The sequence below is a fragment of the Venustampulla echinocandica genome, assembly GCF_003357145.1.
Source record: "Venustampulla echinocandica strain BP 5553 chromosome Unknown scaffold_0, whole genome shotgun sequence".
Lineage (NCBI taxonomy): Eukaryota > Fungi > Ascomycota > Leotiomycetes > Helotiales > Pleuroascaceae > Venustampulla > Venustampulla echinocandica.
In genome coordinates, this window is record NW_022474205.1 from 1479107 (window position 1) to 1504613 (window position 25507).

Consider the following 25507-nt stretch of genomic DNA (forward strand, 5'->3'; position numbering starts at 1 on the left):
TTATATGTTTTGATTTGAACGTCCCTTCAATACAAATTATGCTAGCCTCATCTGAGAAGAATACTAGCTGTCACGGCTATGCACATTATATCCGGATTTGACTGTAGTCCTAATTAGGGTTCCTGCATCTTAGCATCCTGGAACCAACAGGCACCATAGGGAGCTGAAAAGGGACTGGGTGGGTGAGTCGGGACAGTGCTCTATATGGATCTGGCCTTGTCCTCCCTCTGCCGCTGTCGGGTCCAGACCTTAACTTGTTGCTGACATAATAGAGAATAAGTCAACTCGGCTCCCACTTGTGCTTACAACCGGGGGATATCATAGTTGAAAAGGCATTTACCCGGGGCCCAGATCAAGATCAGGTCGAGATAAATGAGTAGTACGACAGGGAAAAGAGTGCAACTTGGCGATTGGTTTGAAGCTCATTTTGGGGACCTGTCCTACGACATTTCTTACATCACTATTATATTAAATCCATGGGAGGTCATGGAAGCGTGGACCGAAATAACACTGTTTTCATAGGTAGGGTAGCCTCTAGGAGAGGTAGCTTAATACACTAATACTACTCGTTCTTCTCCTCGTCCCCACTCGGAACGCCAAAAGATTTGCCCAGCCGCTTCCGAAGTTTAACAATTACAAGCAGCGTTAATAAAGCCAGTATCAGGCTTATCAAGCTGCACACATACAACGCCATGTCCGACAAACAAAACAAATGCGGTTATTCCTGCCGTTAGAGCCCAATCTCTTTGTGCTGAAGGCAATTCCAGCCAAGGAATAAGAAATAAAACTGTTGTGTGCATTAAACGAGGTCGGGAAAGCCAGCTTGCCGCCTTTGACAAATGAATGATTCGGAATTCTCCGTGTTCGTGCAACCATGGATCGATTGGTTGTAGCACTGAGTCAATTTTTGCCGTGCAGAAAGGAGGCTGCCGAGAAGAGACAGGGACCACACAAGCTCCTCTTCTAATATCGGTTCACGCTGGTGGAACTGATATTTGCCTTCTTTACTGGTAGCGGTGGAGGTGGTTTCTTAGCTCTGCTCGGCGGGGGTGGTGGTGGAGCTTTGCGCCCATTCGGAATGTTGGTTAACGTTGAGTAACTGCCTGTTCGACTGGGCAAGCTACCATGGGATGTTGCGGGACTGACAGAACGGGCTCCGTATGACCGATCAGGACTGGAACTGTTGAGGGTTGAATCATCAGATGGATCGCAAAAGAGATCACTGCCAGTTTGGATGCGGTTCCCAGGGCGTAGTTGACCTCGGAGTGTGCTAACATCACTGGGAAATGCACCCCTTCGGCTATCTGAAACCGGGGTTGATTCTCGATATATGGACGTGGGGCCTTGGAATGTAGTAGAGCGGCCCATGCTAGGTCGTCGAGGAGAGTCAATCTCAGGGTATTCGCCATGAGTGCTTAAATTACTATTGATGCGAGACGTGGAAGATACGCGGGCTTGGGAGCGGATGGGAGCTCGCACGGGTTCAGGCTCGGGCTCTTCATAGGTGGAGTATCGCTCATTGTAGGAGTGTGCAGTATTTGATCGAGCTCTGGGCATTGGTCTTCCCCGGTCTCGTTGTGGGGAAGTTTGTCTAGATTTGGTCAGCAAGTAGAGCAACTGACGGTATCAGCACATGTAACTTACACTGCAGGCCAGTCCCTCTTCAACCGGAGGAGCTCCTCACGGCATGTGTCGTAGTACTCGAGTTCTGCATCCAGGAATGACCCAAGGTCCACAACAGTTTCCGCTTCAGCTTCCTTGATGTCCTGCATCCGCCTCAGAACGTCTTCACTCGATTCCTCGTACTTTGCTTTCTGTGATCGGAGTTCTTCCTCAACCCTGAAATCCTCCTTTTTAGCCTTCTGCATCTTGGAAAGGGAGGCATCGTATGCAAGTCGTCGATTCTCGAGCTTCTTTCTAGCATTCTGTGGAAATTAGACTGAGAAACCACCATGGAATGAATGGCTTGAACACACCTGATATTCTTTCATCATTGCCAACGAACGTTCGAGTGATTCGAGCCAACCATGGGTAGCATTTGCTACATATGCCTCCTGTGTTCTTGCAATCCTCTCGTTGGTTCTTCCCATGCCTGTATCCTGTCAGCGAAATTCCCGAACGGCTTGCTCATTACCTACTGATCAGACAGTTGCCAAACTCGGAATCTGGCTCGAAATCCTCGCCGTGGTAGACCATAGTCTGACCAAGGTATCCAACCGGCAATACCTTCTCCTTATCATCGACTTCGTTGCGCTTTCCGAGAGACTTGACGTAGGTTGTCATCGATTTGTGTAACTTAGTCATGCCTAGCAGATGTTAGTCAATTGTAAATAAGGACAATCAATCATGGAACGAGGGGAAACATACCATCTTGCCTGAGATCCATCTCCATCTCCAATGACTTGAATTCATCGGACACGTTGGTCTTCGCCTCCGCGCCCATCTTTTCTCCCGCCCATTGCTTGACCCTGTCAAGTTTCTTGTTGATATTCATTGCTGCGATTTATGTCTAGGTCGTGTGCGTATTGTAGTTTTGTGGTTTCCAGACTTCCAGAGGGGGAACTGAGCGAATGTCGCACTTGTCCTTTGTTGAACTTGTGGGGTTAATTTCGTCGTGCACGTTCAACGAGCGATAGGTCACTTGATTTCTAAATCTATCAAAGAGTTGGGTGGTCGGTGGTTGATTAAAGGAATAGAAAGAATGTCCACACTGAGGGGGCAACAGGAGCGATCGTGGTTGGGACGGGGACGGTGACAAGATCGGAGACACGCAGATCCCAATACAATTAGGAATTAAGGCCCGATGGAGCGATATGCCGCTGGGATGGGCAGGTAGTTGGACTGAAGTGATCTCCTATACCAAACAGTGGGAGGAACGCCCCGAGAGTGGGCCGTTTGAGTCGAGTTTGAGGGCGAGTTTGGATTGATCGAGATTAGCTTGGATTTAGGCTTGAGGACAGAGAATGTTGAGACGGAAGAAAGAATGAAGGGAGCGTCCAGTATATCAACACGAGAGGGGACGACGTGTACAATACGAAGTATCCACCAACAGGTTATTATTATTAGCACTCTGTAGTCAAGGAAAGAAACCCATCCACGCCAAGAATGGACTGCGATCGAGACATTTCACGGCTCTGTGTGGAATACGGGCATCAGTCGCCACCAACGCCTGGTCGTTCGACCGGACATCTCCCAATCCCTGCGTGGCCTGCCCCTGTGCCCCACGATAACATCCTTCTGATATCCGCCGGGCCCATTGTCTGCTGGAGTTTTGATTTGCTCGAAGCCATGAGCAGCCAAGCGACGAAGACGGGCAACCTGTCGTTCTCGCGCAGCGAAACAAGCTACTCGCCCTTTACCCCTTTTTCTGTGGATTTGACGTGGAGAACCCTAAGCAAGGCCTTTCCAAGGGCCCAGCGCCAACCCTTCCGTGGCTAGGCTCTGGATCCCGTACAGCGCGGCAAACGGTTGGCGCGTGGAACACAGCACAACAGGTAAAAAGGTTCGGTGCAGCTTATCAGGATAGCTGGCGATTCGCGAGCCCTTCAGGCGCTGATCACATGTACCTACTGTAACGTCTTACAGCGCCCCCGAGCCCCCCTGGAAAGTGCCGTCGTGGCCCTCTCATCGACCGCCTGAACCTTTGGCGGACGGTTTTCTGAAACCGGTCGTTATCGGCATAGAGATGTGTATATTTAGAAGAACCCACTGGGTTTCAGCTTTTCTGCCTCCATCAGTATCTTTTGGCTGCCCGCGAGTGAGCTTGATGTTGGGTGAGGCATTTTAGGCTGTGCAATGCAGATAATGATGATAATGCAGCAATTTTCAATTCTGATTATTCTATGTGGTTTCTCCCACCATATCTCGAAACATTCCCTTGATTCTACGGCGTATGCTTATACTACCTACTTCGCATGGCATTATCTCGCGATTAGACCTACCTACGTCATTGCCCGTTTTAATTGTAGATCCGCAAATATTGGTTTTAGCTGCTCAAGAAACGGCATAGGGAACATGTTAAGACTGATTTACCGTACACCTCAATATACCCCCTTGCTCTGCACAAGCCATCCCCGATTATCAACTCTGGCACTTGGAGAACGCAAGACTGCAGATAGTGGTATCATGGAAATTATTTTGTTCCGCTATTTTACAGCAATCTAATACACCCGCTCACAAGATGAGCCTCCCTGGCTCTCCTTCCAGAACGGCCTTCACCCGGTCTAGAAATATATGTGCTCGCTTCTCATCACCCTTTGGCACTGTAACGCTAAAGACATTGACTGCCGCCGAGACATCCGCCGATTGTTTGGCAGCTACACTAGATGATGGCACTGGCTTTGCCTTTCCAGAGAGAATGTCGAGGATATCAGCACCCTTTGCCGCGGCTTTGGCTGGCCTGGCCACAGGAGCAGCCTCCGACAGTGCCGTAATCTGGGGGAAGAAATTCCCCCTGGCACCGGATTCAGAAGTAACTTTGTCAAGGCCCAGTACCTGGTTGAATAACTCGTCTGCTGAAGGCCTATAATTCTTCGATCTGGGTAAATCATCATTCGCAAAGTCCGTAGCACGAGCGATGAAAGTCGACAATGGCAAAAATATCCCAAGTGACTTCTGCACCCGTCGCTGGACCTCGATAACGGAAGTCAGGGAAATCGGAATTGCAACCTCACGATCTTCAATAACTGGCTCTGGCATCGGCTCGGACTTCTTCGTAGGCGCTGGTGCGGGTGGTGCGAGTTTAATGTTGCTAAGGTCGAGGTGGCTAAGCTTCAGGATCTTCTCCGATAGCTCCGTAGGGTAAGATGGGGAGATTGATCCCAAATACGCCAGAACATCGCCCTTTAACAATCGATTATTTGGACCAGTGGGTGTCATTTTATCGATATCTGCTTCCGAGAGTCCCTTTTCGTGGATCAGATGCTGCACGGAAGGTAGCAAAGGATATGTCTGTTTCGCCGCCGGCTTGGAAGCACTCTTAGCAGGGCGGTTTCCAGAAGCCGGGCTGGAAGGTTTAGATGTAGGAGGAGCCTCTGCCTGTGGCTTTGTCTCTTGAGCAGGTTTGGAAGCTTCTTCCTTTGGTGCCGGGGCATCGCCGTTGTCTTCCGCTGGTATTTCCAAACTGCTGATATCATCCCCGGGTTCCGCAAGAACCCCAATTCGTGCTCCCACCTTAATTCCCTTGGCCCCATCCCCTTGGAATATCTTTGCCATAACCCCGTCATCCTGTGCTTCCACGTCCATTGACGCCTTGTCCGTCTCGATCTCTAGAAGGACGTCACCGGCTGAGAACGCATCCCCCTCTTTAACTTTCCAGCTGGCAATATTCCCTTCGGTCATTGTCGGCGATAAGGCAGGCATCGTGAAGTTCTGCGCTGCCAGACATGCTGCAGATGTTCGAAGCCCTTTTCAACTATCAGTGGGAGGTCATCCAAAATATGTTTGTTGGAGCTATGTGCGTACCTCGTACGGTGGCATCTTGTCGCAACTGCCTGGATGTGAGCCTGGCCGAAAGCCGACAAGCTGTCACGAAAGATGCCATACTGGGTACGACAAATTGAAGCTCAATTGGACCGTGTAGGAGGTTGAGGAATTGGACAACTTTTGAGATGCTCAACCGCTTGGCATTGAGGCAGATGGCGGGCCGCTAGCGGCTCCAAATCCCCGAACCCCGACGACGTTTGGGCGACTTTTTTCTAAACACCACGCAAAATCAACCGGTGCTTGAAGCTTCTTCAAGGTGAGCACTGCATTACAGACAGTGAAAATGGGTTCACTAATTGTTATAATTGGCAGATGCCGGCCTTTTCAAGAGGATGCTTTTTACGGCTCCAATTGCCCCTCAGACAGCTTAGACAGCTCCAACCTCTACCAAGCTTCCCCAAATGCTACCAAGCTCGAAGCTTCTCCGCCAGCGTCCTGCGCGCCGCAAAACCCACTCGTACAAGTCCTGCGATCAAGTCTTCGTTCCCCAAGGACAAGCCCTCCTATGCACCCCTAAAGGCCTCGCCCAATAAGACTTCCGTCCACCAGACTTATCAGACCACATTGGCTCTGAAATCGCATCCAACACCTCTCTATGAAGCGCCCTCGCACACCCTATTTATATTAACCAGCTATGGCGGAGCATTTTTCTTCCTCGTCTACAGCGGCTATGCGTGCTACACCTACTTTGACGCCCCAGCTGGCATCCCCGTCTACGTCCCCTACGCATTTGGAGGTGCCGGGTTCCTGATGGCTGCTTTCGCGGGCTGGTTAATGCTAGGTCCTGCTAAAATAATACGGTCAATCACCGCGGTACCAAAACGCCTTGGAGCCTCTGCTGGTAAATCTGCCAAGGGCCCCAGAATAGCCAGCCAGGGCACTGCCCCGGAACTGGAACTAGAGGTGGAGCTCAGGAAGATGTTTCCAATGCCCTTCTTCCCAGCGCGGAAGATATACTGCAAGCCTCGGGAATTTATAGTGTCAGAAGCCCTAGCACGCCCACCTCCGGCCCTGAGCCCCGCGGAAATGAGGGAGATGAAAATGGCGGAAGAGGAGGACAGGCAGAGATTGCTGGAGTATGAGAGGAGTCATATTTTGACTGCACCGTTTAGGCATGCCAACAAAGCGTTTTTCGAACTATTCCAATCCATGAGGCGGGCTTGGACGAGGGAAGGATTTCATAGGGTTGAGATCAAGGGGAAGTTTTATAAGTTTGATACTACCGGGGGTTGGGCGCTGGATAATGGTAGGGCTCTTATCAGGCTAGCAGCTGTGAAGAGGAAGCCATGAGGTAGATGGCTATGTATAGTAGATAAAATGTAAAACAGAGCCTAATTATACCCTCAAGTCATTACAAATCCGCCTAGAGCCCAGTGGTTAGCTATGGTTTAAACTTAGGTATGACTTCTACTTGAGCTTACCATTGTCAGAGAAGAATAGCCCTCCAAAGTAGTCCGCGGCATTGCCACATAAATTGCCTTCTTGACTACGAGCCTCGGGATTCCATCTCTAATGCTTTATATCTCTTTCCCGTTCAATTAGTGATTTTGGTACTGCCTCGTATAAGGCGATTATTTCTGCTATGTGATGCTAAGCGCTATACAAGGGGTATATGAAGTCAAACAGCACTTGGCTAGGAAGCAGAATTTAAACCTATGAACAAAGATATAGGTGCTTTAAGTCGAGGGGCGGTTGAATGGGGACGACGGTCGCGTGTTCGAGAACCACAGAGCGAGCCAAGCGAGGACGGTCAAAAAATAATAATAAAGCGATTAAGGGGGAAAATAGCAAAAGAAATACCCAATTATCAGTTCCAAATGGGATACCGAGAAACTCAAGATTTTGTTATCTCTGGCGGAGCGTCCAGGGTCATCCTAGGTTGTCTGTTGATCAGTGGTTCAACCTCGGAAAGGCGTTAATATCCCCACTGCACCAACAGGCCTAGTCGCCTGTCTCCAGTTGTTATGCGGTTTCTACTTATTTGGATATATATACCTGGGGTAGGTTATCTGGGGGCGGTGGAGGTTCAACCGAGATTAATGCGTGGTCTTAGCTGATCTCCTCGTTCTGCCGGATCAAAATCTGTAATATTATAGAGACTTCTTCTTTAATGCAGACTTGCCGTCGAAATTCCCAAAATCGTTGTGGCACCAGATATACTGTCTAATCATGTAGGAGCTTTCGAGCTATTAGATTCTCAACCTAGCCTTAGACAAGGCATTTAATGACTAACTGATCCTCGAATGTAACTAGGATATTTCTAACTTTAGACCTGGATTATGGTTAGTACGTCTTAATAAAGGAAGGAAACGTTTACACTAACCCATATACATAGTTTGACATTCTAGATGTAGATAGTCGAGGCCCGGTAGCAAAATATGGAGATAAACCTTAAAGACAGGTAGGGAAGGGCCCGTCGCCGTTGCAGTCCGATGTATTGGCCGTGGGAGTTGCGCGGGGAATTTCCCAGTGAGGAAGCCGGACTTCTCAGCTAATTTGATTAGAATAAGGATATCTTGAACTCAGCCTAATTAGGATAATAAACAGCAAGGGAATGAATAACAAGGGCGAAATTAAATAAGCCAATTTCGTAAATATCTGGCCACACACTATACTGTACATCTTTATAGACCACATAATATGCACTGGCTCAATCTCCAACAACCCAACCGCCTATCCCATCATCGCTATCGCCACAGCCGCACCTCCCAAAGCCCATCCCTTATTTCCCATAACCGCCGCTACGCCCGCTGATTTCGAAGACGTAGGCTGAGGCGAACCAGTCGAAGTTGCTCCTGATGCCGAAGTCTTCATACTGCCACCCGACGTGTTCGTAGCCTCCGAACCAGTCTTCGTAGTCGATGGTACAACCGAGCTTGGTGAACCACCAGAGCCTGCCGCTGCTCTCGCTGTGATAAGAACTGGCTGGTATAACACATCCGTTCCGGAGTACGTCTCTGTGCTTATACCTGGGAAATTGGCATCCTTGCCACCGAATGATTCGACGCAGACGGCGGAGGTGGTGCCGGCGAGGGAGCAGTCGATATAACCAGTGCTGTAGTCAGAAACATTTAGCTGATGAACTTTTGAGTAGGACTGGGCAGCGGCTAGGATGGGAAAGGAGGAGAGAGGGTGGAAACACACAATGCGAGCTCTCCCTTCTCATCTACTTCCGCAGACATGGTGAATTTGGCCGTTGCCGGGCCCTCTGTGAGCAAAATTGCGCTCCTCATGCCACAATCACGGAGGGAGACCGTAGGCGCGCATGTTATGGCATAAGTTGTAGCTGCTTTGTCCTGTGGATCGTTAGCACTTAGGATCCGGACGATTCGGTAGATGCGCCTACTGAGCCAGCCACGGAGGCGACGAATGAGTTTGCATCAAAACCGGGCATATAGAGATTGACGGTGCTGGTTTGGGCAAGAGAGAGGCCGGCCATAGCAAGGCCCAAAACACTGATCGTAGTAGGATACATTATAGCGCGGCTTGTAAGTATCTAGATTAATAAAAACAGCTGGAGAAAGCAACTCTGAGCGAATGTGAGGGTTTAACAAATAAAAGAATGTCGCGGGAGTACGAGGAAAAGAAGCTTTGTTTCTGCATTGAGGACAATTTAAATATTACCCCTTGTTATCAAGCTTACCTATTTAGGCAAGTATGAAACTAACTTAAGCCTTGGTATATCAAACTTGATCACGATTATAAAACAACATAGCCTGTGTATTCATGTATGTAGGAATAGCCTCAGCGTTGCGGTGGCCGGCAGGCCAAGAATTTTGTTAATGGTGAAGTTGTGTTGGAAGCTGTAGTACAAAGTATATTTGGTCGGCGTGGGTTGTCGTTGGCGACTCGCCTGGGCTGCATGTCCTTTGCTCTTCTAGTCACCAATGCTGCCGATCCTTCGATATTAGTCCGGGGTCGCGACACAGAAACTCTTACGGGCGACCTGGGCCATGCAAGTCTCAACCCTAACCAACTTCCACACGCCCTTTCTTGATGTTTCATCTGAAATGTAATACTTGATGGCCGAACCACCTTGTTTCCAAGTTGTCAACCTAAGTATCAAATCTCTATTTAAATCCCGCCAAATAAGAACTTTCGACAAAATTTCTCTTGTAGCGTGCCCTACAAAGAAGAGGTTTATTTTCAGAGTCTAGTGACCATCAATGGCTTCACTTTCTATGGGCTTCGATTGTATTTTGAATATTTCAAAGTCAGAAATTACAGTTCGGGTCGTGCGAATAATCAAAACCAGCGACCACCACCGAGTAATTGCAGATGATACCTAACTCCGACAAGCTACACAGGTGCTGGTACCTCAATCCTGCGTTCGCTTTTCTACCCTTTACCCTAAAGTTTCACCACCAGCCGTATCATATATTCCATTATTAGTTTGTTATAGGCAGGTTGAACGCACCATGAATATGTACTCTCCTCGACTTACAGTAATATTTATTTCGACTGGCTAGATCAGATCTTGCACTTCTGTTCCAGAATTGTCCATAGTAAAATAAGATATTCAGAAAGTATATCTACTATCGGCATTACCGACGGGCTCATTTTGCAGTTATACTTGTGTTACCACGGGAAGTCTAGTGTAATTCTTTTCTATAAATTTATTTTTTATCAGCTTTATATTAGAAACGAAATAACAGTGTAGAAAAAATTTCTCTAAAAGCTACCATTTTTAAAATAGAAGCATCGTTCGTAGTGAAGATTAAAAAAATCTTTCCTTAGAAAACAACTTTTATATTTTATATATTAGCCACATTAAGATTTCTTTAAAAAAGAACACCACAATATAGCTGAAAATCTAGGAGTAGGCAAGAATACGCGGTATCAATCTGCGTCTACTGACCAGATTCCAGTAAGTCTTTATATTTATATCTTTTTTGGTATGAAGAACTACTTGGTTGGGCTTGCTAGTGATCCCACAAATGGAAAGGGAGGTTTGGATTATTTGATGTAAACAATAAATATGCTTCTTTTGGTCGACAATTCTGAGAATGTAAAATAGAAGGGGGGGGAAAGAGGAAACATGGAGTTTATTCTAGTTTTGTTGATATTTGTAAAGGCTATAGATACTCCTTCGTAACAGTTAATCTTGGTCGATGCTTGTTAGTAATGTATATTACAATTCACATGCCGATACTTTTCAACTACTAACTCTATCGTCCTTCGATTTCAATCGGCCCGCATTTCACCCCATCATTCTCTAGCGGTTAGTGACGCCATTCCTATCTAGCATAGTGCTCAAGGAAATATATATTTTGAATCTATCAGGTGATACTCCCAAGAAACATGCCAGATGTGATTCGAATCGCCACTAGAGGAGAATCGGCATAGGGCGCTGCAGCAAGAGCCAAAAACCCCCACGATATCAATGGCAGGATACGGAGGAATGACAAAGTGGAATCTTGGCGGATCTCCAAAGCAGCAGTTATTAGCATGCAGAGGCTAAATTTATTGTAAACCCATTCCTTGCAGCGAGCAGAGAGGGCAAACCTGGGGTTGCAGATCCCCAAGCTCCTTGGCGGATCCATGCAAATACCCGGTTGGCGTGCGACTATCGCCGTTGGGGGATCTTGTCCAAAGAGTCGGTGAGGAAAGGCCGACATAGGGAATTTTGCCCCTCCCCCAAAATTCCGTGAGGGTGGTTCCACGATTGTTGATGAAGTAAAATAAAATAAAAAGTTGGAAAACGGTGCGGCATCGGATCGGACCATTTGCTCGACTAAGCGCTCATGCCGCGCACTATCTCCCTTTGTAGCGTTTGCAGGACGTCCAAGCCATGCCGAGAGGTGGACTACTGTGTACTACTTACTGTACTGTGCACGGATGAAAGGACTCCCTGTTCAGATTGAAATAAGGTTTCTTCGGCTGTGGTTCACTGGTTCTGCCCTTTGGATGTCAAGAGAACCCTTGCATTGGCGGTACGAGGGACGTGTGCAGTACTTCGTACGCAGATATGCGGATGAGTATCCTGATGCTGTGCAGCAGCAGCAGCAGCAGCAGTAGTAGTCGAGGACTATTATTGCCCCGCCATCGGTGCCCCTCACCTCCACGACCCTCACCCTCACCCTCACCGCTGCTATCGTGCAATAGTAATAGTCAAAAAGTTGAGGAAAATCGACGGGATTGTGTAGGTGCTGCATGTTGTTAGACACCATCCCACCATCCTGGGATACAAGCCCCCACGCCTACGACGGACCGCACTCCGGCAGCTTTGCCATTTCCAACTCTTCTGATCGAAACACCGGAAGATACCTAGTACGCAATATCTCGCCTCTCTTGTGATTTTGCCTATGGATGATGTAGAATGTAGATGTGTAGATCACTTTTCCTGGGACGGAAGCGCCTGAATGCCTAGCCAGCCGAGTCCTTTTCAGAGTAGTTTAGAATCCTGTTTTGTGCAAGATTTTCTGAAACCCGCATCAGATGAGCATTTCCTAGTTATCTATCTGGGTTCGTTGCTCCCGGCCAAACCCGCAAAAGTGCTGTGTGATACGGTACCACCCATCGATAGCCGAGGCGCCCACCGCGAAAGCATATCGAGCAATCCAATCATACCAGGCGACTGGTCGAGCACATGCAATTTGAATGCAATGCAGTCCAAAAGGAAGCAAAACCCGGCAGCAGCATCAGTTTTGGTAAACCACACAGTCGCCATGATTGTTTTTGTTTCAATTGTCGAATGGTATCGTAGCGAGCTGCAGCGCTGCTGCAGTTCCGCTGCCACATTCCTCGTAGGCCGGTGCCAGTGCCAGGTCGTGGGAGCGCAATTCTGTGGGTTACCCCGTCATTCGCGGAGATGCGCTTTCACGATAACCTCTCAAGCTCGCGATAGCCAGATAAATGTCTGATAGGCAGTGGGGCTGGCTCCGGACATGCTGAAGATAGGTGTCGCAATAATGAGGACCAAGTATGCGGATTGGAAGCGTTTCACCTGACCACGCTCGCCACAGTCTGCGGAGGGCGGGGCAGATAGGGTCTCAGAGGTCTCCTGCTCGTACTGTACAGTACTTGGTGCACCTGGGGCACGGGAAGTGCGTGCCCTGGTGTTGATAATGTGACTGGGTCAGCAAAGAGCTTGGAATGCGTGTGGGTGTCGGGGATGATTTGATGCGTATCAGCCTGCGGGTGGCGAACCGCGTTTGTGTCATTTCTGATGGTTGTTTGTTATTGAAGCGGTGAAGAGCCCGCAATCCCGATTCTCGTCGACGTCTTGGTCCATGGGGATAGGGATGAGGGTGTTGACAATATTTCTGGTCGAGGATGGCGGCTTTGGCGTTCTTACTGGTCGGCGTGGTTGCTGGACGATGTTGGTTTGCAAGCCTCGCTGCCGTGTGTCTTGGAGGTCTGTTTCTCCATCTGCCAGCCATGATCCATCATTGTTTTGGCTGGCGGCTTTGGCGTCTGGGGGCCTCGAGTAGGGTCAGGTAGCACCGTTCCGTAGCCAGCTGCCAGCCACGATGAAGGTAAAGTATCAAAAATATCCTTGCTTGCAGGCGCTGGGGGAACCACTCAGAGCCCACGGTCTGAGGGCACGGACATTTTCCTTGACTTGGCTCGGACTGGACGAGGCTTGGACTTTGGCTTCGGGGCAGGCCTCCGCAGCCATGGGGTGGGCTTTGATAAAGGAAGACATGAGGCTGCAGAATTGTTCTGATTTCTCACGATCACTCCGTATTTTCCTAGTGCAGCACTCCCCCACGCTTGTGAAGTCTAAGGAGCGTCACGTAAGGAGTGCTTGATATCGGTACTTGCTGGAGATCTGCAACATCTAAGAATTGTTATGCTACACCCTCCGTTACCCCGTCCTACGTCGCCGCAGAATGGTCGATGGTTGGCGCTTCGCGGGCTGCTGGACCGAGATTACAGGCGTAACTAAGTCGCTGCCAGTTAGATGTCAGCGCGGCAAGGCTACGCTTTTTCTGCGGTCGCTGGGCGTACGTAGTGGTTCACTGTGGTGTTCGCAGTAGTTGGTGGTGGTGCTCCGCGTGCTACGACCGAGTAGGCGATCTCAGCGCCTAGTGCGTGCTAATCCGAGCCCCTAATGGCCCCGATGGCCGCTAACTCTGGCCACTACGTGCCCCTAACTGGCCCCTATGGTCCCTAATCTTCGTCCCTAAATCATGGTGTCCCTAGGAATGGTTCCCTCCCACGCCTGACCCCTACTACGGTGACCTCACTACGAAGTACTACTACACTGCTCCGTACGAACCTCACCGGCTGAGACAGCAGTCCCGCAAGTCCCCTCTTATCTGCCCTCAGCCCTCAGCCCGCAGCCATCAAACATCAGCCATCAAACATCAGCAGCAGCAGCAGCAGCAGCAGCAGCACCACCATCTGCCATCATTTGACATCAGCAGCAGTGCCCTCCGTAGGCATTCACTCGCACTTTCGCCACCCTGACCGACTCGACTCACTCACACTCACATTCGCACCGGCATCTGCAGCTACATTTTGGCATCATCTGCATATTCACTACTCTTCCGCTCAGAACTCAGATTTCATCCTTCTGTCTCCCTGCCTGGTCCTGTAGTGTCTGCACGGCCGAACCCTTATTCTTATTATTATTATCATCGACGCATGTCATCCTAGCAAGAGTGGGGACCCTGGGAACCTGCTGTCCACCAGCGAACGAGACGGCGCGAAACCCACGATGCCCATGCAACAGCCCGCATGCACCACAGACTCGTTGTGAAGCCCATAATCCCTTTCCCGCTGTTATTGGCCCTCCCCCAGCCCATCTCGCCAGCGGCGGCAGAACTCGTCCTCGACCTCTGCAGGTGGACGTCGTCGTCCGCGTCTTTAAACCGCTTCCTCGTCGCTCTCGCGATCCTTTTCATTTTCCGTAGTGTTCCTTCGGAGGTTTGGAGCTGTGTTGCTCTTGGTGCCCGGCACCGTCCCCGATCAGAGAAGAAGCCGTTGTAGAGAGGGAAAGAGGCTGAGATAGAAGAAGAGGTACGTGGATTCTTTGCTCTGCTCTGCTCCCTTGCCCATCCCCGTCGTCGTCATATCTATCTCGCAACCGCCGTGACCGTGAATCCTGTTGCCAGCCTGCTGGCGGGAATCAGTCAAGAGAGCGATTCGAGTCGATCTGTCGATCCGTCGAGTCCCTTCCCCTACCATTCGGTTTTGACAAACGCAAACGACTGTATCTCCTTCCTCTGTAATATTATCCCACATCAAAATTCAATCGCTCATGATCGTTTGTGTTACTTGCAGACCGCCAGTCCCTTCACTCTCCTCGAGTCGTACATCTTCCCCCCTCCCGAGTATCGGTCCTCTTGAGGTACACGGCAACGGATACCTGCCTCTTAGAGCTGTTATCCCGCTGAACGGCCATCCGACTTCACTTTCATTGACCTCGGCCACATGTATTCCCAATGATGGACAGCGAGGACGGGCAGTTCTTCATAAAGGTACGTGATTCTGGCCTCTGCCGTGCCGACGTTATCTTGTGCTGATGGTACCTTGCTACAGAACCTTGCCCACTTTGTTCGAACACACGAGAAGGCACTGGCAAATGCCCTTCAATTACGGCGTCAACAGACCCCGAAACATGGATCATCCCAAAGTGTATCCGGCGCAGTTGGCTCTGCCGTACCTGGATCACCGATCATCACGAATTCACCCTCATCCGCGTCCTCGACTTCCACATCGAGCACTCTCGCAGCGGCCCTCTCCCTCCCATACCTAACCTTCGCCTCCCATAACTTGAAACCTGCGAAGCTTGCCCTGACATCCCACCACCTGTTCTACCTCCTCTCCCGGTTTGAAGACCTTGGTATAGCCGTGGGGCCCATGAATGTGAGGTTAGAAAACCTGCACGCTGAAACTGCCGCAGCAAACTACGTCTCTTTCCTGGGTCAGTCACAGCGACCGAAAGGTCGCGGTTCGGACCATGGATCGATCCATTCCGTGTCAAGTGTGCGAAGCGTGATGTCTGGCATGTCAAGCCTTTGGTCAAACTTTGGCCTCGGGTCAGGAGGCGCCGCCGCACGAACCGAAAAGCAGAAGGCTGCAATTGATGCTGATCTGAAATACTTGTATTCCGCCTTTACAAAGATTCCATGCCTAAGACTTGCCCCGGATCGACGAGCCCGCCTGATAGAAGGATACGAAGAGTTCCCATTTGATTCCGCAGTTCCTCTCCACGCTTTCAAGAACCTCAGTGCTTTGGAGATTAGTGATATTGACTTCAGACAGTTCTTTGGCTGGGACCGACTTGCGGAGCAATTGAGATCCTTAACTGTGAAGCGTGCGGGGATTGACGATCCAGCTGACCTCATCATAAACATTGTCCTTGATGACATGGATAAACGGCGACGGCGTTCTTCCAAGGGAAGGATGTCTCCCACCACCAATTGGGCCACGACCACGAGTCCGAAAAGGAGTCCAACCTTGCCGCATGCCGAGTTAGTAAAATCTAACTCTGCCCCCGGATCCCCAGACCAACGATGCCATATTGAATTTGAGGAAGACTCCCAACCCCACTCTTTAGCGCGTTCAGGTTCAGACGGTGCCAAATCTTCTAGCAAGACGAGACACAGAAGCAACTCTCCTGTTCGACCCACAAGTTCACGGACTGGCTCTGCACACGGCCATTCGAGGGGACCATACAAGGTGAAGAGGTCTGGATCTGGCAGCTCCCATTCGAGCATGTCTGATGGTTGGCACAACCAGCGCGGCAGTTCAACCAATCTGCTCGCAATGGGCGTCCTACCATCCTCCAAGTGGAGGTTCCTTAAACACCTCAGTCTTGCTGATAATGGCCTCACCTCGATATCTGCGGCAAGCCTAGCACCATTGGCCAATACGCTTCACTCTCTGGATCTGTCAGCCAACTTGTTCACGGAGATACCTGACTGCTTGGCTTCTTTAACAGCCCTACGGGCCCTTAATCTATCAAACTGTATGATTGGATCTCTCCATTCACTAACGCGGAATCCCCTGCCTGCGATCACGGCATTGAATTTAAGGTCCAATCGACTTATCTCGATCGCTGGCGTCGAAAGACTATATCCACTTGAGAGACTTGATCTGAGGGACAATAAGATGACCGACCCCACAGAGCTTGCAAGGTTAACGGGAATACCTGATCTGAGGGAGATATGGGTCCTGGGGAACCCCTTCGTTAGAACACACAGCAATTATAGGGTCACGATATTCAATCTTTTTAGGAAGACGCCAGGCTACACGGAAGATATCCTCATCGACACCTATTCGCCGGGATACAGCGAAAGGCGGCAGTTGGTGGATCGGGTGGCAGAGCGACCCAATGTTCCCGTTGTCAAGTCAGCCCCAGATTACGGTCTGCCGTCTGTGGATGTTAACAAACCTGTCATCGACTATCCGACGACGCATGAGCCCACCGTACTGCGCAAGGAACGACCGCTACCGTATGCGGCCACCAGTGAAATACACTCAACTGCTACTGGCCGACGAAGAAGAACTCCAAAGCGGAGGATTGTGGACTTGTCGACTTCAGACACCTCTCCAAGCAAGCAGTCTCCAGCTACGAATGAACCTGCAGCTGCAACTCCAAGTTTAGATTCCGGATACAACACCAGTCCTGACCCTTCGCCTCGAACAGTGCCATCATATGTACCGTCAGAACCGCGACAGACACAAGTCCAACCCGATACCCCCCGCCTTGACCGCTCGGTTGTTCCACAATTGCCCCCAATCCAGACCATGTCTTATGATACTCCTCTGTTGAAATCGGAGACCCCTAGGGACTCTCAAGACTGGAAGGTTAGTGGTGAGATGTATAGGAAGAAACTGGAGGCATTGCGAAATGAGGTTGGCAATGGGTGGCTCAGTGTGCTGAGTGAAGAAAGCTGGGAGGTGCAAAAGAATGCCCATTCCCAGGGCTTTTCAGCTGCCGATTTCAATCCGTCGATGCGGCCGAGTCAAACCAACACCCGAACCAATAGCCAGCAGACGATACATAGCGGCCGAACATTAGGGTGATGTTTCGGCCCTCCTTTATGACTTTATGGAAATGCGGTTGGGAGCATTACCGCTGCAGGGCAGGAGTGTCCTGGGCAACGAGTGAGCAACCATCGGCGTTGCATATGGACGCTATTCTTGATACCCCAAGCTTTGAATTTGCATTGTATTTCGACTACTCTGCTCTCTTTCAAAAAGGCTTTGCATTTGTAGCATCTTTCTATTTTGCCATGTTCCGCACTTTTCCTCATCTCTCCGTCATCATGCATAGCGTACGGGTAGCACGGGCTGTCATCTGAAATTTCCACTTGTTTTGCGTTTCATGATTTACTTTACATTGCCTTGCTTGCATGCATGCAAGAGCATGCTACCATTTGTAAGGAGAGGGGCATTAAGTTGTTGTTGCCAGCATATTGTCACCAAGCTAGATACCGGTGTGGGTGAGAAATGTGGGGGGAGACCCGGGTGGTGGGGGATGCGAGATGGTTTAGCTCATAATTTTGCCTTCTTGTAATATACGGGGTTTAAATGGTTGGTTTATGGAGAATGGGTCGGGCGTTGTTAATGATGGGCATTTTCTGTACTGCATGAGCGTGGTCTGGTGGTATCTGGGAGGCATCATAATGAAATTCTTTTGCGCGCTCAAAATGACTAAATCTTCATGTGTGATTAGGCTTGATTCTAACCTCGCTGTAATACTCCTGGCTTCGAGGTAGGATTAACGGAGCTCTTTAATTGACTGGAACAATAGAGATTGGATTACGGTGGTCCTATTGCTTAATCAACAGCTGCTGGGAATTCCCTGTCGTACTCAAGTCTCTCGGAACCATTTCCCCGATAGAAAGAAGGGCATATCTTAAAACAATCATACTGTTTAGAATGAATCGTTGCCCCGTCATCTGACCGGTCATTAACAACGTGTTGTGAGGGGTTCTTTGTATATTATTATTATTGGTTGAAGATAAACATCTTGACTCATGAGGCAAGTGAACAGATTGTTTAGGCAAACGGAGTACGTACACCGACTCACCGGGAAAGTCGAGTGCGAAGCTTTCAAGCAATCTTTTCGAAGGCCCATGAATCGCAGCGCTCTGCTGCACTCACCGCATCTGGACCAATTCTACCACGGTGTACTTTTGAAAAAAGTCGGATGAATCATTTAGATGCATCTGCCACAAAAAAAAAGAGGCTTGGTTTTAAGCCGTTAAGCCCCCCGATACCCCTGGAAACACGAAACTCGCAGGTGCGCAAAACCACTTGGTTGCAGGGAAGTCATGGGTGATCAGCAGCTCGCCACCAGCGCAACGGAACCAGAAAACCCCAAGGCAGGGCGAGGAGGAAATAGGGGGCTCGATGCCGCGCATGAGAGATATATTTTAGAGCGTTCACTAGAGTAAGGTGTTTTGGTGGGCGCAGCGGACTATTTTGTGGAGCGTTCTTCGTCACTGGGGAGTGGTGAACGCGACAGCAACAACAATCACTAACTGACGAGAATAGAGAGAGAGAGTTAGACAGAGCGATAGAGAGATACGAAGTAGATAGGCAGATAGATAGAGAGAGACCCAACGAACAGCAAGCCAGAGATATTGCAACAGAATAATAAGCGCCAGAAATCCGCTGCCGTTTGGGGCCTAGAACGCGGACTAATCAGGACGACGCGCATTGTACTCGTAACTCGTAACTCGCAAGGAGAGAGTAATTAATTAATTAAGGTGTGCAAGGAGCGTATGGAAAGTGTGCAGTGATAATCCGAAGAGGAAGAATAATAAGCAGACAGGCGCAGGTTGGTTGAGGCGGACGCAGACGCAGCGCAGAAACCTTGGCTGCCCAGGCTGCGCATCTCGACTGGCGCTTGCTCTTGCTCCCAACTACGTACTGTTCTGACTGACCAACTCCAACTCCAACTCCAACTCCTCCTCCTCCGTCTCCTGCATTGTTTCCGCAACAGTCTCAACTCAACTCGCCCAAACTAAAACTACGACGACGACGAAAAACCAAAACCCCTCGACCATTGCTGCACCCCCCTCTGATATTCTTGTCAATTCGGCCCTCACCAAGGAACCGCATTCCGCCAAAGCCCCCAAGCAACTGAGTGGGACTCCAAAAGAACCGAAAACGAAAAGAAAAGATCTAAAACGCAGCCGCCCCCTTGGCCTTTGCAACCACCAACGCGACGACATCTCAACGAAATCTACCCTTCAGACGAGCCTCTGCCTTATTTGTGCAGTGTTCCAGGACCTGGTTATCACCGAGGCGTCAAATTTATTCTTCCCATACGTCCGCCGCTTCAGACGCAGCCCTCGTTTAGTAAGTAGTAGCTGTTGACCAAAACCACGCTTGTTGCAGCGCCTTTCCGACGAAATCTTCCGGCGAGCCTCAAGGGCGTCATCACCGCCTCTACACTCCGGCTTCGACACCGGCCTTGCGAAGTACAGCTTGCCAGCCGCACACCGACGACGCTCACTTTCGACTCGTTCTATCATCCCAGAGGTGAACCGCTGACTTCCGCCCTCTGCCGCCTTCCGCAGTTCTAGCAGCGCGCCAGCACAAGTGGCATTCACTTCGCAAACCCCACTGGGACGCGGCTTTCTCCAGAAAGCCTGTTGAGGCCGATCTCACTTCATTGTATGTATTCCGGGGTTCCTACCGCGGGCAGAAAACCTCAGCCCGAATCTGCGCCGTGCCGTCCCAACGTGCCCGATCTTGTGCTGACATCCGCACGCGTCTTTAGATTAGGAAGTGGACAACGGTCCTCTTAACAGCGAAATCGATCTACGCAGTTGCTGATCATAAATACACTACTCACTGCGGAACACACAACGTTGAACCCCCGGTCCACTTCTTCTCTCGCTCGGACAAGAGCCATGGCGGATCAGAATGATGTAGACCTCGATTCCATTATCGACAGACTGTTGGAAGTTCGGGGCAGCCGTCCAGGCAAGCAAGTCCAGCTTTTGGAGGCAGAAATCCGCTATCTCTGCACCAAGGCCCGTGAGATCTTCATCTCGCAGCCAATCCTATTAGAGCTTGAGGCGCCAATCAAGGTGAGATCTTCACGTAGAGGCGGATAGAGGGTTGGAAAATGTACAGGGGGCTGACCGTGTCTCGTGCTCTTAGATATGCGGTGACATCCACGGCCAATATTACGATCTCCTCCGCCTATTCGAATATGGTGGCTTCCCTCCCGAGGCCAACTATCTCTTCCTCGGAGATTACGTTGACAGAGGAAAGCAATCGCTCGAGACGATCTGCCTGCTGCTTGCCTACAAGATCAAATACCCCGAAAACTTCTTCATCTTGCGTGGCAACCACGAGTGTGCTTCCATCAACCGCATCTATGGATTCTATGACGAATGCAAAAGGAGGTATAACATCAAGCTTTGGAAGACATTCACAGACTGCTTCAACTGCTTGCCTATTGCGGCAATCATTGACGAGAAGATTTTCACAATGCATGGTGGTCTCAGTCCAGATTTGAACTCGATGGAGCAGATCCGCCGCGTCATGCGCCCCACTGATGTAAGTTCCAAGCTTTTATTTGCATGCCAACTCCCGGTGCTGGGAGAGAGCGTGAGCTCTTGCTAATAAAAGTAGATTCCCGACTGCGGTCTGTTGTGCGATCTCCTCTGGTCAGATCCAGATAAAGATATCACTGGCTGGAGCGAAAATGACCGAGGTGTCTCCTTCACTTTCGGCCCAGACGTCGTATCCCGATTCCTCCAAAAACATGACATGGATCTAATCTGCAGAGCTCATCAAGTGGTCGAAGACGGCTACGAATTCTTCTCCAAGCGACAATTGGTCACCCTCTTCAGCGCACCCAACTATTGCGGGGAGTTTGACAACGCAGGAGCAATGATGAGTGTGGATGAGAGTTTGTTATGTTCGTTCCAGGTCAGTACACCCTATCACCAGCCAGTTTAGCAGCCGATTGACAAGTATTACCAGATCCTGAAACCAGCGGAGAAAAAACAAAAGTACGTTTACGGTGGCCTTGGTGCTAGCAGGCCCGTCACTCCTCCGAGGAAGCATAAGTAGTTAAAGATATGAACAAATACGAACTTCCTTGTGTGCAGCAGGTTCGGACGCAGATAAGCATAGCTTTGCGAATTTCCTCTCGAGTCACGACAAAGTATCGCCGACACGCTCCCCGATCCCATTTTACAAGTTTTATAGTCCTCCGATCTCGATCCCGACCGCTCTCCGCCATCAAAAACATAACCTATTTGCGCGCCTACTCTCCACTGGCACCTAATCGAACTACGTATCCCGATTGTACACCATTCTCTTTTTCACCGCGAGTACGACCAATGACCAAAATTCCGAGACACGAACCACGACTTTTCTAACAGGCACGAACGAATCTAGAACAGGAAAGAAATGGTGGCGCGGGGCTCGTGATTGGGGATTGATTTATGTGAATGGTGTGTGGGGCTTTGGGTGTATATGAAAATACGATGTTGTGAGACGGCTGCTCTCTGCAGGATGTTACTTTGTCTGTGTAGCTCTCATCTGGCTTGGCTTGGCTTGACTTTTAGTGGGTATGGATATGCTTATCGGGGTCATGGGGAATGTGCCTGACGATTGATGGGTGCGTAGTGTGCATTGGGTCATCAGGGGCGCGATGGAGGGTGGGAGTGGGTTGGGTGGCATTTTTCCGTAGCCGTTCTTCTGCCACACTTACTGACATGTGAAATCTGTTGCGGCAGAAATGCAAAGTAATTTTCCTACACTGCACTTCATTCGTCTCAACGGCGTTGGTTCCTTGTGCCTGATGGTGTGTCGTTTATGACACTGGTATATATCGTGCTGTATAGCGGGGTTTCCCCGCTTGAGGCTTTCGGGAATATGTGAATGTCTACTATCTATATGCAACATCCCGATATCCTTCCTGCCTCCTACGTAATCATACACAATCCTCGCATCCGTCCTTCCCTGGTTTGGAATTCCCACTAGTCTCAGCCTTAACCTCTTCTTCAGCTTTTCCCTCTCCAAGTACTCCTGGAGTAATTGTCTTAGTATTGTCTTTTCCTTCGTCTTGAGGTTGTGTGATCAATTCTTTTTCAGAGAAGAGTGTTGTGTTAGTATATAAGTAAGATTAATGTGAAGAAGCTCGGGGAGTGAAAAAGAGAGGTCACCAAGAAGAGGGGCAACAAGAAATATAAGGGAGGTTGGAAAGGGGGAAAATGGAGTATTTACTCTGTGAACCGGCATGTCTGTCGACGTGGCCTAGGTTGCGGGACGGATCGATTATATCGCGGACTCGGCGTTTGAGTTCTTTTGTTTCTGCGGGGAGGAAATGGGGGTTTGTGTTAGTGTACGGTTGGAGATAGGTGATGGAGTGGAGGGAGATGTAGGCTTGTGTGGCTGCATTGTGTAATGTAGGGGGATGAATAAGGGCTCTTTCCTGACAAGGAATTGTACGTATATAAAGGTAATGGAGGAGGGAAATAGTACTTTGTACTAATAGAAGGAAAACCAATTTTTGTTAAGCGTGGTTGCTGTGATTGGAATAAAGTAGCCACAGTCCCTTCCTTGAACGAGAATATGTGATATCATAGAAGGGAGGAGACGGGCTAAGTCAGTTCTCCAGAAAGCCAAAATAAAATAAAATAAAAACATACCAGGAAATCCACCCTCAGTCTTCCGATCCCAAAGCAGATGCTTTTCTACAACACCCGGCTCTTCCCCAGTACCGCTCAGCTGAGCATGGTATAGGTGGACGGTGAAAGTGCCTCCAGTTGAAGGCTGGAGAGCAACCTCGCCTAGGGAGGTTGAGAAGGTGGAGAGGAGTTCTTGTGCGAACTAATAGGTGGTTTAGAATGTTTTTGTAGAGCTATTTCCTTGAGGTGTGGGGAATTGTAACAATAATATAGAAAAATAATAATAATGGTTACTGCGCATTTTGGAAATTGAGAAGGGGTATTGTTTATCACGTGGAGGTAGTAGGTAAGGTATATACTGAAACCCAGTTCTAGGACCTCTACATGGCCTCTGCTATTGCACTGGCAATTGCGGGGGGTACCTAGATAGCTACAGGATTGCTTTGTTGCTCGGACCGAAACAGCGCATGAATGCGGGAGGCATGGATCTTTAGAGATAAGATAGATAGAGAAATGCTGTGGGATGGGAAGAGGTAAATAAATAATGGTATACTCACATATGCCGCCCGTAACATCCATTTGCATTGTGTGCAGAATTGGATCGTCACCCTAGGGAGGAGTGGTGGAGTCGAAGGATTCTCCATGGCGCATTGCATTAGATGGGATTCCCACGATCCGAGACTGTTAGGGAAGGAATTGTTTGTTGCTGCCGTTGTTTGAGCCTGTGCGGGTGAATACGGAAATAATCAGATACTGCTAGATGGGCTTCAAGGCGGCTCGAGGGCATTCGAGTGTCTGGCTTTATTGTTTATGTAGTAGTGGGCGTCGCTGATCATCCGCTCGCTTCTAGATCGAAGGGTCGAATGGGAATCACGCACTATCTTGATCCGCTATGAAGGTAAGGTAAGGCCGGTCTAAGGCCAAGGCAGCGTGAGAGTCAAGCCTTTTGCTACTTCAAGGCACGCCTCACCAAACAGGGAAACCAGAAATGAGACATATGCTTGAAGAGGAGGATGATCGTATATGGGGGTTGGGAAATGCCACTTCTTTTCATCATCTCGATCCTAGATATTCGTAACCCTACACCAGTGCTATACAAAGCCAAAAAGAAGTAACTCAAAGAAAATATTACACAGCACGAGTCCTGTAATCTTCCAAAGTGACCTGCCACCCGCTTGATGCTACACTATTGGAAGGAAAGGTATTATTCGCAGATATGATTTCCCGTACGCCCTTGAACGCCCATCGCATCTGCAGATTTTGATTGCCTCCTCCGCCCGGCGGGTGCCCCTACATCACGGTGCAGCACCCTCCACTTTGTTGCGGCGCATAGGGGTCGTCCTTCTTGTCGACGGCGCCCCAGACGGATGGGACCATGAAGTCTTTCGTGCTGTTGGTGTAGGAGATGATGCTGCAATGGGTGGATGGATTAGTATAACTGTGCTGTGTTGCGCTGCGCTGCTTGCGCGGTATATGTTTCCAAAGCGAACGTACCTTGCCGCAGCCTGGGAGACGGGAATCCGCTCGCGTTCCAAATCTTCTCGCAGACGGTTGTTCAACTCGGTCAGACGACGCAATTTCAGGTCGGCCATTGACTGCTTGTTCTTCCTGATCTGCGAAGGGTCGCCCATGTCGCGGGAGGAGTAGGACGGCATCATTGAGGTATTGTTTGGTTTGGTTTGGTTTGGATTCGATTCGATTCGGGCCCGGACTCCTTTTTCCTAGGGAGGTAGCTTAGGTAGCTATCGCTCGCACCTTTTTCTCTCGTCAGCAGCTGCGACGGGACGCGTTAAGGGGTGCTGGAGGAACTGTGGATGGCCGCACCTGAAGAGGATGTCGAGGGAGAATGGCTTGTTGTTTGAGAACCTGCGCCCGGTCGACCAGAAAGGTTTGCAGCGATTGCCAGCTGGACGCGGTGGGATTGGGGATTGGGGATTTGGGGGNGTTCTGGCCGGGCCAAGAGAGGCGGGATCAGCAATGACGACGGCGTGGCGAAGGAGGGTGATATATTGAGATGGAGATGCGGATTGAAATTGGGATTGGGATTGGGATTGGGGGAGTTGGGGGGCGGCGGCCGGACTGGGGAGATTGGTGTACTATGGGCCTGTGGGACTTCGCTGGTCTGCTCTCCGGTGCTACTCGTACTACTCTCTGCGTATGTAACTTATTATTAACTTCCTCCTTAGGTGCGAGCGAGTCCGAGTCCGAGTCCTCACTTCGCACTGCCCCAAAGCGGCTAGCCCACTCGGTTAAGACTGGCTTCGCATTTTCAGACTCAAAGCGCACACAGAAAGAAGTCCAGGGCAAATCCATCAGACAATTCTTGACCCTCCGTCACTGTCCCTGCGCCAACTCTCCATCTCCATCCTCAACGCCATCTCACCTCGCAGTGGACCTCTGATCGTGACCCCCATTTACACACTTCATCCACGCCCGCACCCAGGAGGGAGTGGCCCACC

The 25507-nt window shown here is 49.8% G+C and overlaps 7 protein-coding genes across 7 annotated transcripts; 3 read left to right on the forward strand and 4 right to left on the reverse strand.

Annotated features, from left to right (window-relative positions):
• Positions 1–963: 963 nt before the first annotated feature.
• Positions 964–2494, reverse strand: BP5553_00461 (BAR-domain-containing protein; the record flags this gene model as incomplete). Its single annotated transcript, XM_032009084.1, has 5 exons — positions 964–1591; positions 1645–1925; positions 1977–2092; positions 2139–2306; positions 2368–2494. 5 exons carry the CDS (start codon positions 2492–2494, stop codon positions 964–966), a joined length of 1320 nt encoding a protein of 439 aa, XP_031873138.1.
• Positions 2495–4173: 1679 nt separating this feature from the next.
• On the reverse strand, positions 4174–5361 carry BP5553_00462 (Single hybrid motif; the record flags this gene model as incomplete). Its single annotated transcript, XM_032009085.1, has 1 exon — positions 4174–5361. One exon carries the CDS (start codon positions 5359–5361, stop codon positions 4174–4176), a length of 1188 nt encoding a protein of 395 aa, XP_031873139.1.
• Positions 5362–5796: 435 nt separating this feature from the next.
• Positions 5797–6774, forward strand: BP5553_00463 (uncharacterized protein; the record flags this gene model as incomplete). Its single annotated transcript, XM_032009086.1, has 1 exon — positions 5797–6774. The coding sequence occupies one exon, from the start codon at positions 5797–5799 to the stop codon at positions 6772–6774; it is 978 nt and encodes a 325-aa protein (XP_031873140.1).
• A 1383-nt stretch (positions 6775–8157) lies between these two features.
• BP5553_00464 (uncharacterized protein) lies at positions 8158–8959 on the reverse strand (the record flags this gene model as incomplete). The annotated part of the gene is made up of 3 exons (XM_032009087.1): positions 8158–8539; positions 8629–8780; positions 8831–8959. The coding sequence occupies 3 exons, from the start codon at positions 8957–8959 to the stop codon at positions 8158–8160; spliced, it is 663 nt and encodes a 220-aa protein (XP_031873141.1).
• A 5917-nt stretch (positions 8960–14876) lies between these two features.
• BP5553_00465 (L protein) lies at positions 14877–17466 on the forward strand (the record flags this gene model as incomplete). Its single annotated transcript, XM_032009088.1, has 2 exons — positions 14877–14912; positions 14974–17466. The coding sequence occupies 2 exons, from the start codon at positions 14877–14879 to the stop codon at positions 17464–17466; spliced, it is 2529 nt and encodes an 842-aa protein (XP_031873142.1).
• Positions 17467–20309: 2843 nt separating this feature from the next.
• On the forward strand, positions 20310–21483 carry BP5553_00466 (Serine phosphatase; the record flags this gene model as incomplete). The annotated part of the gene is made up of 4 exons (XM_032009089.1): positions 20310–20489; positions 20563–20964; positions 21040–21339; positions 21394–21483. The coding sequence occupies 4 exons, from the start codon at positions 20310–20312 to the stop codon at positions 21481–21483; spliced, it is 972 nt and encodes a 323-aa protein (XP_031873143.1).
• Positions 21484–24343: 2860 nt separating this feature from the next.
• BP5553_00467 (uncharacterized protein) lies at positions 24344–24703 on the reverse strand (the record flags this gene model as incomplete). Its single annotated transcript, XM_032009090.1, has 1 exon — positions 24344–24703. The coding sequence occupies one exon, from the start codon at positions 24701–24703 to the stop codon at positions 24344–24346; it is 360 nt and encodes a 119-aa protein (XP_031873144.1).
• Between the last annotated feature and the right edge of the window lie 804 nt (positions 24704–25507).